At 53.9% G+C, this 13,441-nt stretch overlaps 1 protein-coding gene across 1 annotated transcript in view; it reads left to right on the top strand.

Moving 5' to 3' along the window:
- SIPA1L3 (signal induced proliferation associated 1 like 3) overlaps positions 1-13,441 on the top strand; it is a 190,142-nt gene that overhangs the window by 112,487 nt on the left and 64,214 nt on the right. Inside the window, exons 9-11 of the mRNA XM_023742305.1 lie at positions 1,847-2,121; positions 10,832-11,083; positions 11,944-12,081. Coding sequence (XP_023598073.1) covers positions 1,847-2,121; positions 10,832-11,083; positions 11,944-12,081 — 665 coding nt within the window. The remainder of the gene's footprint in view (positions 1-1,846; positions 2,122-10,831; positions 11,084-11,943; positions 12,082-13,441) is intronic.

Below are 13,441 nucleotides of genomic sequence, written 5' to 3' on the forward strand. Positions count from 1 at the left end.
TGCTAAATGCTGCCAGACCATACAGTTTAAAATGCTAGAATTTATGTTACGCAGATTTTACCACAATTAAAAAAACACGGGTCCGAAATTTCAGGACCGAGAGACAGAGCAGTCGGAGGGTTCCTCTCCTGTCTGTTCTCTACACAAAACAATCCAAAATAGCTGTGGTAGGTGGCTACAGACTGACCTGCTAAAATGGACTGAAAAATTCAGTAACTGAAATAAGATGGGAGTTTCTTTTTCTTTGGAGTACACACATGATTAAGAGCTCAGCTACTAACTGAAAAGTTGGTGGTTCAGATCCACCCAGAGGCACCTCGGAAGAAAGGCCTGGCAATCTGCCTCCCAAAGATCACGGCCTTGAAAACCCTGTACAGCAGTTCTGTTCTGCACAAGTGGGTTTGCCATGATGGCAGCTGGTTTGGTTTGGGTTTGGGGTTTCTTTCTTTTGGAATCAGCACTCACGCTGGTCGAGGCTGCCAGGGACAGCTCAGGAACCCTGATTCCTTCCACATTGTTGCTCCTCTTTCCTCTCCTTTCCCTCAGGTGATTGTGCTTTCCTGCATGGTCAAAGCGGGGTCACCCCGTGTCCGCGTTCTCGCCTACGGGAAGGGGGAGAGTGAGTGTGGGGCAGTGTCATCTGTAAGAACAGGAGGTAGAAGTTCCGTCACCGCCACTCACATCCCGTCAGTCAGCACCTAGTCAGACGTCCACAGCCTGCTGCCAGCGAAGCCGGGGGATGGGGTCCCTGACGAGGAGGCCACGTGCCCCTCAGAACCCTGTTTTGCGATGGCGGCCTTATTACTAAAAGGAAGAAGGGGAGAACGGAGAATGGAAGATGGGAAGATTTGTGTGCGTGTGCGGGCGTGTATGTTACTGTGTGCACACGTAGTCTGATGTGTAGACAGATGTGCAAGTGACTTGCTTAATATCCAGAGTTTGTCACTTTAATCTTTTCATCCCTCAGGAAAAGAGGGGTCACTGATAGCGTGCTGAGGGACAGGAGGTTATTCGGTAGGTCCTCATATCTTACGGTAATAACGTTATAATGAGAAAAATGTCCCACAGATGAAGTTGTGAGTGATTGGCCCTGCATGGTCTGGTCAGCTCAATGTTGGAGGAAGGTCTGAGGAGGAGATGGGAAGGGGTTTGTGCCTCTGAGAATAGTATCCTGAAGTAAGAGAATACGGCTGGAGGCCCCAAGCTGGAAAAGATACCAGCGATGCTTGTCTGTTGCTTCTCTTATTTTGGTTACACATTGAGTCAGTCAGGAGACAACATCAGTGGCTAGAACCACAAAGCTTCTCCTTGCTCATCACATGCCCATCCTGGGTTCAGTCGGGGGCTTTGCTTTGCATTGCCTAACCCTGGAACCCCAGCTGACCAGACAGCCAGTCAGTGTGGCAGAGGAAAAGGGCGACGGTGGGGGGGGGGGTCTCACACTGGCAATTAAAGACCCCAGCCCAGATGACATGCCGATTCCATTCACAACTCATTGCCCAAAGCAAGTCCCACAGCCCCAGCCAGCCACAAGGGGGCCAAGAAGTACAGTCTCCCCAGGTGCTAGGAAGGAGGAGGCAGGGACGGTTGAGAACACAGCTCACGGCTGCCGTAGTCTCTGGAAGGTGGTAAGTTGTAGTCCCATATCCATGTTTACTCTTTGGAAATTAGAAACCTGGGCTAGGATTCAGTGGGTGTTCACCCTCTAGGTACGCAGACCTCACCTAGGAGGGTAGATGGGAATCGGCAAGGTCTTTGGCCTCCACTGGGGGCATCTGACCAGGGACCTTCCAGAAGAGCTGACCCAGAGCACCTTCTGAGGCTCGGTCCTTCCTGTTGCCTGCAGGTAATGACCAACGGCTGGGAGACAGTGGACATGACGCTGCGGCGGAACGGGCTCGGGCAGCTGGGCTTCCACGTGAAGTACGACGGGACCGTGGCTGAGGTGGAGGACTACGGCTTTGCCTGGCAGGCCGGCCTCCGGCAAGGCAGCCGGCTGGTGGAGATCTGCAAGGTGGCTGTGGTCACGCTGACCCACGACCAGATGATCGACCTGCTGCGCACCTCTGTCACCGTGAAGGTGGTCATCATCCCACCTTTCGACGACGGCACACCCCGGAGGTAAGGCACCCCCCTTGCAGGGCAGGAGCGGTGGAGGTTGGCAGCTCCCGGCGAGTGGCCTGAGGCTTCGCTGACACTGTCACTTAGGCCAAAGTCGAGGGGGAGAGCCGGGCCCTTTCTCAACAGGGACGGTGACGCTGGGATTGTGGCAGGCGTGAGCGTCTCTGAGCACTTACCGTGTCAGTTACTGGTTTCGGCTCTTCACGCGCGTGTTATCCCGACAGCCCCAGGAGGTGGGTGTCCTCATTGTTCACTTTTCTAGAGGAAGCACACGGGGCACGTTCACTTCACCCATATGCGCAGCACACATTAAGCCCCTACTGTTTGCAAGCTCTGTTCAAAGTGCTTGGGACACAACAGCAAACAAAATCAAGTTCCTGCTGTCTTGTGATTTGTGTTCTAGAGGGAGGGAGGCCATACGTAAGGAGATCCGGAATGCCTCTCCAGGCTGTGAGAGTTCTCAGAAGGGTAAAAAGGAGGGCAGGAGTGGGACAGGGGAACTTCCCTCTGGGTGGTCAGAGTGTGTGAGCTTCTGGGCCCGTGGGTTCCGAGCCAGAGGGACCGGGCGGGGCAGAGCCCTGTGGTGGGAGTGCGCGGGCGTGTTCCTGGGGCCGCAGGGAGCCAGCGTGGCCGGGGCAGGGTGACAGGCGGTGAGAGGCGGGAGAACAGGACAGAGAAGTGACGGGTGGATTGTGTGGGGCTTCATGAACCACCATGAGGAGCTCGGGTTTTATCGCAGGAGCAGCTGGAAGCTGGTGGAGGGTTGGATTCTTTGGTTTCATTTCTTTAAGAGAACATTTCAAACGTAATGAAAGTATGTTGAACCCCCAGTTGCAACACTTCTCAGTACATGGCCACTGTTTGGTTTTGTTTTCAGTCACTACCACGACCACCTTGGATTGTCTGAAGCGGTCTCAGACCTTGGAATGTATTGCTACTCAATAGAGACCAAAAACTTTAGGTGTAGTCAAGCAGTAATTTTGTAATACGAACTGTCCAATCTGTGTTTAAATTCCCCTTACTCTTTTTTTTTTTCCCTTGCAATTTATTTTGGGAAAAAACCAGGGCACTTGTCCATTAGAGTTCTCCTTTCTTGGATTTGGTGGATTACATCCCCGTGATGTCCTTTAGGGAGCCCTGGTGGTGCAGTGGTTAAGAGCTCGGCTGCTAACCAAAAGGTCAACAGTTCAAATCTAGCAGCTGCTCCTTGGAAACCCTATGGGGCAGTTCTCCTCTGTCCTTTAGGGTCACTATGAGTCAGAATTCACTCAGTGGCAACAGGTTTGGGTTTTTGTTGTTTTTTTGTTTTGTTTTGTTTTTTTTCGTGTCCTTTAAGCTATTCCTCTAGCATGTGTATTTCCCGTAAACTGGTAATTCAGAATCTTGACCAGTTTCCTAGTCCGCATCCATCACGAGGTACTGCACGTCCGGTTGTCCTCTGAGCGATGCTGAGGGCGGTCAGAGGGCACAGACGATGACAGCCTGCCCGTCACTGGAAAGTTTCCCCTCGGCTCTTCACCTCACGGTTTTAGCAACCATTTGTGATCATTACCTAGGTCCATTATTTTGTTACGGGTCACAGAGTGGTAATGTTCTCAATTCTATCATCCCTTCTTCATTTATTCGTTGAGTTCTCTTAAAAAGAACTTTCCTTCCATAACTATTTGGTTAGCTTGAGGTATCATTTGTACAGTGAAGGCAAGATAAATGCAGTTTTCAGAATAGTGAGTTGATACTCTAGCAACTTCCAGAGATGATCAGTGAGAGAGTGCGTGTGTGTGTGAGAGAGAGAGAGAGATTGTATTCCAAGCACTGGGAACACATCCGCACAGAGGACAGTAAAGGCCTTAACCTCCGTGGAGCTAAGGAGTCAGTCAGGGGAGACAAATAAGTCAACAACAAATAAGATGATTTCAGATAGCACAAGGAGAAGGAAGTAGAGCATAGTGGCAAAGGCAGGCTGTGCAGGCAGATTGCGTAGGTTCGAGCCCTGGTTCTTCCCTTATTAACTGTGGCCCTGGCCAAGTGGCTTTGTCACTTGTGCCTCAGTTTCTTCATCTGTAAAATGGGGGGAGATAGTAGACCCTTTCTTCGTAGGTGGTTGTGAGGTTGAAGGAGATAGGACTTGCGAAGTGCATAAATAGTGCTGGGCCCACAGGGGTGCTCTGGAAACATTAGCTATTAGATAGTGGGTGTGAGGGAAATAAAGGACATGACCTGACGTTGGACAGGGTGGTCAGCGAAGGCCAGAGGAGGAGCTGGAAGAATGCCTTACAGGTAGAGAGCAGCCATCATACAGGCTCTGAGGGAGAACAAAGGCCCTCAGCCTAGCAATGGACCAGGAAAAGGGTCTGTGTGGCTGGCGCAGAGGGAGCAGAGGGGAAGGCTCGAGACGAGGTGACACTGAGGGACGGGCCAGACCTCGCACTAGGGCTGGTGTGAGCCCCATTTTACAGATGAGAAAGCTGAGGCCCAGAGCAGGCAGGTCACTTGTGCAAAGTTGTGCAGTCAGTAAGTGGCAGGTCAAAACTCGAATCCAGGTTGACCCAGCTCCGTGGTATTCTGCTGCCTCCAAAAGCCGGCGAGAGCTTCAGGCCTGTGAGCTGTGATTGCTTCAGCCCCACCTTCCCGAGTCCTGTTTGCCCTGGGCTTGGGCGCAGTTTTGGGTGGATCTAAACCCTGAAGCCACCACCCACCTCTCCAGGTCCCTCCACCTCGAGGCTCTAGTGAAGCCCCAGGCGTTCCCTTCTCCCGCTCCCCTGTGCCTCCTCCCTCCTGCCCAGAACCAAGGCCACGCCCGCTCAGGTCTCTGCAGGGGCAAGTCCAGCCGTAGGTAACCCTCAGGCAAGATCCCCGGTGCTTGGCTCCTTGGGCCAGGACAGAGCCCTTTCTGTCTCGCTCTGCGCACATGCTGACGTTCACGTGCGCCCGCTTACCTGTCGGGTGACCCTGCAAACCTTTGGCTGCGTGAGAGAGGCCCTGAGGCATCCCCGGCCATGCAGGTAGGGACCAGCTGAAGTGAAAGGAAAAGTCTGCAGCTCTGTTCTCCAGCTCAGGGAGCCAAGGCCGCGGAGGGTGTGGTGGAGGGATGAGTGTTGCTCCCTGCTCTGTTTAGCAGAAAGCCGATCATCCTGCTCCCTTTACAAGGTGGCCGCCAAAACAGGACCTGCCGTCAGCCGGCCGGCTGGCCGGGGCGTATGGGCCTCTGTCATTCTTCAGACGGCAGCAGTGCCGAGCTGCTAACCCCCACTCTGGAGTCCCTGCAGCCCTGGCCACCTGGCTCAGATGTCACAATAAGCTCCGAGGTGACACACATGGGGAGGGGCAGAGGCACTGTCTCACCAGGAGCCAGCTCTCGGTGGCCTGCATCCTGACTCGGTGGTCTTGCCTTACCCGACACTGAGCGGAGCACCAGAGCGTCACCCCCGCCCCACCCCCGGCAGCCAGACAAGCCCTTGGGGAGCCAGGAGCCTGTGGGAGGGCTTTGCAGAGCCTCTGCTAAGGTAATGTCATCGTGACCTTGGGCACCGGCACAGGTCGGGGGGATGCCCCCCTCTTGCTGTCTCTGTCACTGCCTGGTGGGGAAGGCGATCCTGGGATGTTTCCTTTGGTCTGCTCCCTCTGCTTGGGTCTGGGGCTTGGAATTTCCTCCCTGAGAAGGAAATTGAAACCCCACAAGTGAGTGGGTAGAGGAGATAAGAAAGGAATCCCCATGGCCCTCGGGAATCAAGGAAAGGAAACTCATTGCCGTCAAATCGATTCCGACTCGTAGCAACCCTGTAGGACAGAGCAGAGCTGCCCCATAGGGTTTCCAAGGAGCGCCTGGTGGATTCCAACCACCATTTTTTTAGTTGGCAGCCGTAGCTCTCAACCACTGCACCACCAGGGCTCCACCAGGGAAAGGAAGGCAGTGTGGAGACGTGGTCTGAGGGCCTGGGGGCATTCCCAGGTGGCCTCAGACGACTGCCTCACGGGGGCCAGAGTGGGGGAACAGAACGTTCAGTGCAGCATCGTTGGCAGAGACAGAAGTCTAGAGAAAACCTGAGTGCTCCCCCACAGGGAGCAGGCTGTAAGTTGTAGGTCATCCATGGGATGGAATAGTCGCCGACTGTTAAAAGAGACTGAGGTCAATCTGTTTGTGCAAGAGGGAAGGTGTCTTAGTCAGCTAGTGCTGCCATAACAGAAATACCACAAGTAGATGGCTCTTAACAAAGAGAAGTTTATTCTCTCACGGTCCAGCAGGCGCTGAATTCAGGGCGCCGGCTCCAGGGGAAGGCTCTCTCTCTGTCGGCTCTGGAGGAAGGTCCTTGTGATGCATCAGTCTTCCCTTGGTCTCGGAGCATCTCAGTGCAGGAACCTCAGGTCCAAAGGATGCGCTGTGCTCCCGGCACTGCCTTCTTGGTGGTGTGAGGTCCCCACATCTCTCTGCTTGCCCCGTCTCCCCCATATCTCAGAAGAGACTGGCTTAAGACACCACCCAATCACGTAGACCTCATCAGCACAACCGCCGCCAATCCATCCCACCACATAGAGTCCACAACGCACAAGGAAATCACACCAGACCACAAAATGGTACACAGTTACACAAAGCTGGGCATCTTGACCAGCCAAGCTGACAGATATTTTGGGGGGACACAGTTCAATCCAGCACAGAAGGGGAAGAAGTATTGTTTATTGGAGGTAGAAAAGCAAGATGCTATACCGGGGTATAGTGTGCTAGTCTTTTTATTACTATTTTAAACACTGTTTGCTTCTCTGCATAGGATGTTTCTGAAAGAATACATGGAAGCTGGAATCGGTGGTTGCTTCTGGTGGGTGAAACAGGGCAGGCATGGATAGGGGAGCTTGACTTTTCACTCGATATCCTTTTATATGCGTTAATCCTTAAAAACAATTTGAAAAACTAAATAAATGAAGGTAGGACTTCTCAAACTTCAGTGTGTGTGTATGTCAGAAACATCACAGGCAGCTTGGTAAAATGAGGATTCCTGGGCCCCATCTCCAGGGTGGAGATTCTGCTTCAGATGATCTGGGTGGGGCCCAGGAATTTGGATTTCTGTATGAGGAGTCCAGATGGCTCCGATGCTGGTGTTTGTCAGACCACTGGGGAACGCTGGGGAGGAGGAGCTGGGGAGGACTTGTTCCAGAGCCCCAGGCAGGTGCAGCTGGACTTCAGGAAGTGGAAGGGGGACTTCTGCTTGTAAGCAGGTGGGAATAGCAGATGGACTGTCCAGGGAATCGACAGGAGAAGACCACTGGCTCTGGCTTCTTAAGCACTTGGAATGCCAGGCTCTGCTGACACTCATAGAATGCTCACAACCACACTGTGAAGTGGGGACCACCCCCATCTCACAGATTAGGAAACTGAGGCTCTGAGAAGGAAATCACTCAGCCAGGCCATGCAGGTGGCAAGTGGCAGAGCTGGGATCTGAACCAGCAGACTGACCCAGGAGCCCGGCGTCCCCACCACTCTGTGCTGCCTTCGAGATGACTGGACCATGAAAGCCAGGACCTTGGAACAGATGCAGAGCAGTGTAGACCAGGCTGGCCCATGAACAGGGATGATATTTCCCTCTGGAGATCGTGCCCAGGGTCTCCTGGCCCAGGGAGAGCAGTCAGAAGAAACTCACCTGCTCGTCTGAAGCTCCTTCCAAGTGGACGGTCTGCATGGTTGGTTAAGGCTGTGGGCTTTGGAGTCAATTCACTGCGTTGAAACCCTATTTCCACTTCTTACTGGCTTTGTGATTTGGAAGACAGCTACCTGGCCAGCCGACTGGAAGAGATCCATATTTGTGCCGATTCCAAAGAAAGGTGATCCAACAGAATGTGGAAATTGTCAAACAGTATCATTAATATCACACACAAGTAAAATTTTGCTAAAGATCATTCAAAAATGGTTGCAGCAGTACATCAACAGGGAACTGCCAGAAAGTCAAGCCAAATTCAGAAGAGGACATGGAACAAGGGATATCATTACCAATGTCAGATGGATCCTGGCTGAAAGCAGAGAATAGCAGAAAGATGTTTACCCGTGTTTTATTGACTATGCAAAGGCATTCGACTCTGTGGATCATAACAAATTATGGATAACATTGCAAAGAATGGGAATTCCAGAACACTTAATTGTGCCCATGTGGAACCTGTACAGAGACGAAGAGGCAGTTGTTCGGACAGAACAAGGGGATATCTTGTGGTTTAAAGTCATGAAAGGTGTGCATCAGGGTTGTATCCTTTCACCATACCTATTCAGTCTGTATGCTGAACAAATATCCTGAGAAGCTGAACTATATGAAGAAGAATGGGGCTTCAGGATCGGAGGAAGACTCATTAACAACCTGCATTACGCAGATCACACAACCTTGCTTGCTGAAAGTGAAGAGGACTTGAAGCACTTAAACTGCTGAAGATTACAGACTACAGCCTTCAGTATGGATTACACCTCAACATAAAGAAAACACAAATCCTCACAACTGGACCAATATGCAACATCATGATAAATGGAGAAAAGATAGAAGTTGTCAAGGATTTCATTTTACTTGGATCCACAGTCAACACCCATGGCAGCAGCAGTCAAGAAATTAAAAGATGCATTGAGCGAATCTGCTGCAAGATACCTCTTTAAACTGTTAAAAAGCAAAGATGTCACTTTAAAGACTAAAGTACACCTGACCTAAGCCATGGTATTTTCAGTTATCTCATATGCATGTGAAAGCTGGATGATGACTATGGAAGACCGAGGAAGAATTGATACCTTTGAATTATGGTGTTGGCGAAGAATGTTTAATATACTGTGGACTGCCAGAAGAACGAACAAATCTGTCTTGGAAGAAGTACAGCCAGAATGCTCCTTAGAAGCAAGGATGGGGAGACTTCATCTCACGCACTTTGGGCATGTTATCAGGAGGAACCAGTCCCTGGAAAAGGACATCATGCTTGGTAAAGTAAGGGTCCGAGAAAAAGGAAGACCCTCAATGAGATGGACTAACACAGTGACGGTAACGATAGGCTCAATCGTAACGATTGTGAGGATGGCGCAGGACTGGGCGGTGTTTCGTTCTATTCTTTTATGAGTCGGAACCGACTAGACGGCATGTAACAACTGGCTGTGTGATCTTGGACAGGTTGCTTAACTTCTCTGTGCCTCAATTTACTTAATTCTAAAATGTGATATTTTCAGCGGGACGCTGGTTATCAGCAACAGAACAGATTCAAAACGTGGAGCAAAGCGGGGACTTCACAGGCTCCTGTGACTAACAAGACTAGGAGACAGGAAGAGACAGGCACAGCTGTCTCCAGGGCCTCACACGACCTCAAGAGGAATCTTCATGTGTCTCCTTTTCTCTGTTGGAGTCATTCTCAGGCAGACTCTCACCTCGTAAGGCCAAAGATGACCCTTCCCCCTCCCACACACACACAGAGCTAAGCCCAGGCCCACCCCCACCCCCCAGCTCAACAGCCCCATCAGAAATAGATATTCCCCCCAAGTAGTTCCCAAGAAAGTGGCAGCACTGATGCTCATTGGCTCTGATTGGCCCCATTGAGGGCACGTGACATCCCTGCACCAATCTTCATGGCCAGAGGGAGAGACATTTCTGATTGGCCAAGCCTGAGTCACATGCTTATGCTTGGAGCCAGGAAATGGAGCCAGCCCCACCCAGAGCACACAGACCTGTTGTCAGGAGAAGGGGGTAGAAGCTGGGCAGGCAGGAAGAGCAGGTGTGCGCCGCCCGGGGTGCTGAGGGTACCTGCCTCTGCCTCTGGCCAGGCTATGTAGCTCAACAGGCTCTGTTAGACACTGCATTGTTCTCCTAGCCGAGGTGGTAACCGGGGAGGCATCGGGCCTACCAACCCCAAGAATGGCTGAAAATCAGCCCAGCCCAGGTCTCAGAGCGCATCGTCCTCGGTAGCTGTGTCATGGACCACAGCCTCTGAGCCACCAGGTCCACCAGAGTCCTTACCGGGTGTCCATGCAAGCTTTCTGGGCCCCAGAAGCGCACAGGGGTCTAGCGGGGCAGGGCTGAGAGTGCCCCAGAGCTCAGCTCCCGCACTGCTGGGAGGGGGACACGCACACGGCCTCTCGGGCTCAGAGCCCCTCCGAGCCGCGGTGCAGCAGCAGTGGGGAGCCCCTGCCCGCCCACCTCAAGCCGGGGAACTGCCGTGCAGGTGCCAGCCTGGTCTGGGGGGACTCACAGGCTACTCCGCAGCTATTTCAAGGTTCTGGATTTCGTGGCTTTCCAAAAAAAACAAAAGAAAAACCTGCAAAGTAGGTCACCTGCTTCCCTTCCAGCTGCCTTTGAGCTTCTTTGGAACAAGGCAGATACTGTCCTTTGAATCTGAGGGCATCCGCTTTTCGGGCCCAAGTGCCGCCAAGGGGGGCTGAGTGACTGTGGAGGACTCTGGCCGACTTGAGGTCTGGGCCAGGGAGGAGGGAGAGGAAGGCAGAATGGGAGGAAGAGGGAGGAGATGAGGTAGAGAGGCCAGGCTCTTGTGGCCCGCTGTCCAGCCTTGTCCTGGTTGAGTACTCTGAGCTGGTAGGCGTCAGACCACTTTCAAGGGCCGTCCCCTCTGCCTTTAAAGTAAGCAGCACGGCTCAGTGTGGTCAGGCAACCCTGCCAGGTGGTACAGAGCAGAAAGTCTCTCCCCGACAGACAGCGGGGGGGTGTGTGCTGGCCGCTGGGCCTTTCTGACTAACGCCTGTTTTTCTTCGCAGGGGGTGGCCAGAGACCTATGACATGAATACCTCAGAGCCCAAGACAGAGCCAGAGAGCGTGACCCCTGGGAGCCGGCCCCCTTACCGCAGCAATGCCCCCTGGCAGTGGAGCGGGCCCGCATCCCACAACTCTATACCAGCCTCCAAGTGGGCTGCACCAGCCACCCCTGGCCACGCCCAGTCCCTGAGCCGGCCCCCGAAGCAGACCCCCATGGTCCCCTTCCGGGAGTCCCAGCCACTGCACAGCAAGAGGTAAGGACATCCCTCCCACCCTCCGCCTGTATCCTCCCCTTCCCGGCCTCTCTCCTCTCCTGCCTTTCCTCCGTTCTCTTCCTGGCCTCAGTCCTTCCCTTCCCTCTTGCTCTTACGCCTCCCACCGTTCCACCTTGCTGCCTGTCTCCCTCTTTCCCTCCCTTCCTCCCTCCCTCCTTCCCCCCTCCCTCCTTCCCCCCGAAGTGTTCGTTGTGGGCCTTGCTGGGTGCAAGGGCTCAGTGCTAGAGAGCTCAGGGTCTGAGGTCTGAGACCTACCATGTATGTGATTAAAATGGTAAACAGTATAAGGGACTGAGAAGCATAAAACTGAGCATGTTGGTTACTTCCTGGGGGAAGCAGGGCGGTGGGAGGGGGAAAAGCACTCAGGTACATAGGAGGTATTGCCCTATTCTAGTTTCCGTGCTGTGTGGTGTGTTCCCAGGTTTGCTTTGTTTTCATGCTGTATGACTTACAGATATTTTTTGAATATATTATATAGTATATTAAAAGATAGAGAGGTTTAAAAAAAAGCATTCCAGCTTACAGAGCAGCGTCTCGCCCCAGGAGTTGGGGGACCCAGCCCAGAAGTCGGGGGATCCACCCCAGCAGTCGGGGGAGAACGGTCTTCGGCGGCAGCGCCTGGCACAGCTGCAGAGGCTAAGGGGTGGGAGCAGCAGCAGCAGCAGAAGGAGGGAGGGCAGCTTCCCACCGCCTCTGCTCAGCAGCCATCTCTCCATCTCCAGGGGGATAGCAAATGGGACGTGGTTGGCCTTGAGGGAACAGTCTGTCCTCTCTGAGATCAGGGGTATTCTCTTGCTCAACCTGCACGCCTCCTTCCTCCCTCCTCTCTCTTGTTCCAGGCCTGTCAGCTTCCCGGAAACCCCTTACACAGCATCACCAGCAGGGGCCGACAGAGTCCCTCCCTACCGACAGCCTTCTGGGAGCTTCTCCACCCCCGGCTCTACCACCTACGCAAGATACAAGCCATCGCCAGAAAGGTCAGAATCTCTTCACTCTTTTCAAATTAAGGGGTCTCGTGAAAGCTATGGACCCGTCTTCCCCAGGAGATGCACGCACTCCGCAGTTTTATATGCCATTCTGTGGGGTTTCTGGACCCCTGAAAGCCATCAGAGGACCCCTCCTCCCTGCCCCCACCCCAGGGCCCTGGCTCTATCTCGGATTAAGGTTGAGGGCCAGGCTGCGCAGGACTCATGACTGGCTTTCTGGCGTCAGAACTGCGGTTGCTGTTTTCTTGACCCTTGGGGCACATTTGAGCAAGACCATCCGCCGTCCGGCACAGCCTTCATTTAACTCTGCAGCTTCGGCCCTTCCCCCTTGGATCCACCCTACCTCAATCAGCCTGGCAGCCCAAGGATCACCCCAAGCTCTCCATGGCCCCCCAATGCCCTCAGGATAAACCCAAGCTGTGCAGACTGATGGTCAAGACCCTGCAGGATCTGGCCCCAGCTGAGCTCGCTCTCTAGTGCCTGCAGCCCTGTGCACTACACCGGTCCTCCTCCCAGCTCCCTTTCTCAGGACGGCTCCACCATTCCCGTGTCCCCAGGCCAGAGCCGCAGGCTTGGCCCTGAAGCCTTCCTTTTACCTGCATCCCCGTGGTCCGTCCACTCAGCCTTCTGAGCAGCTCTCCTGCCCTGGCCCTAGCCCCACCCTGGCCACCTCCCTGGGCTCCCGGCCTCCAGTCTCACCTCTGGTCCACTCTCCACTAAGCAGCCAGAGGAATCTTTCTACTTCTGGCCACATCTGTCCCCTGCTCCAAGCCCTCCTGTGTCTCTTGGAGCCCTCGGGACACAGCCCCCGCCCCTCACCGTGGCCAGCGAGGCCCGGCCCCCTCCCCCTCACCGTGGCCAGCGAGGCCCAGCCCACCTCTCCAGCCACACTGACCCCTGCCAGTTTCCTAGGTAGACTGCATTTCAGAACCCCCACCTGTGTCCTTCTCACTCCTCCCCCCACCCCCACTCTGCCAACTGGAGCTTCGAAGCTGCTTCCCCAGGAAGCCTTCCCTGATCCGATCCTCCCCCCAGCACCAGGCGAGGTGCTGCTGCTGTGCCCCGCAGTGCATTTCCTGATGTGGTCTGAGCGCTCGCCATTCTTTTGGCCCAGTTAAGCATGTGTGTGGCGCACACAGAGAGCGTGCGAATGAGCTTGCTCTCCAGGCTGGGGCCTTTCCAGGTCATCTCTGTGTTTCCGCCTGACAGTACAGGGCCTGGTGCGTGGTAGACACTTAGCGTATATTTGGTGTGCAGGGAAAGGATGGAGTGTGTGAGCTTGTTTAAACGAGACCACCTGCCCTAAGGCCAGGGGTCAGCCCACTAGCGCAGTGATTCTCCGCCTTTAGTG

Source organism: Trichechus manatus, unplaced genomic scaffold, assembly GCF_000243295.1.
Source record: "Trichechus manatus latirostris isolate Lorelei unplaced genomic scaffold, TriManLat1.0 scaffold00207, whole genome shotgun sequence".
NCBI classification, from domain to species: Eukaryota; Metazoa; Chordata; class Mammalia; order Sirenia; family Trichechidae; genus Trichechus; species Trichechus manatus.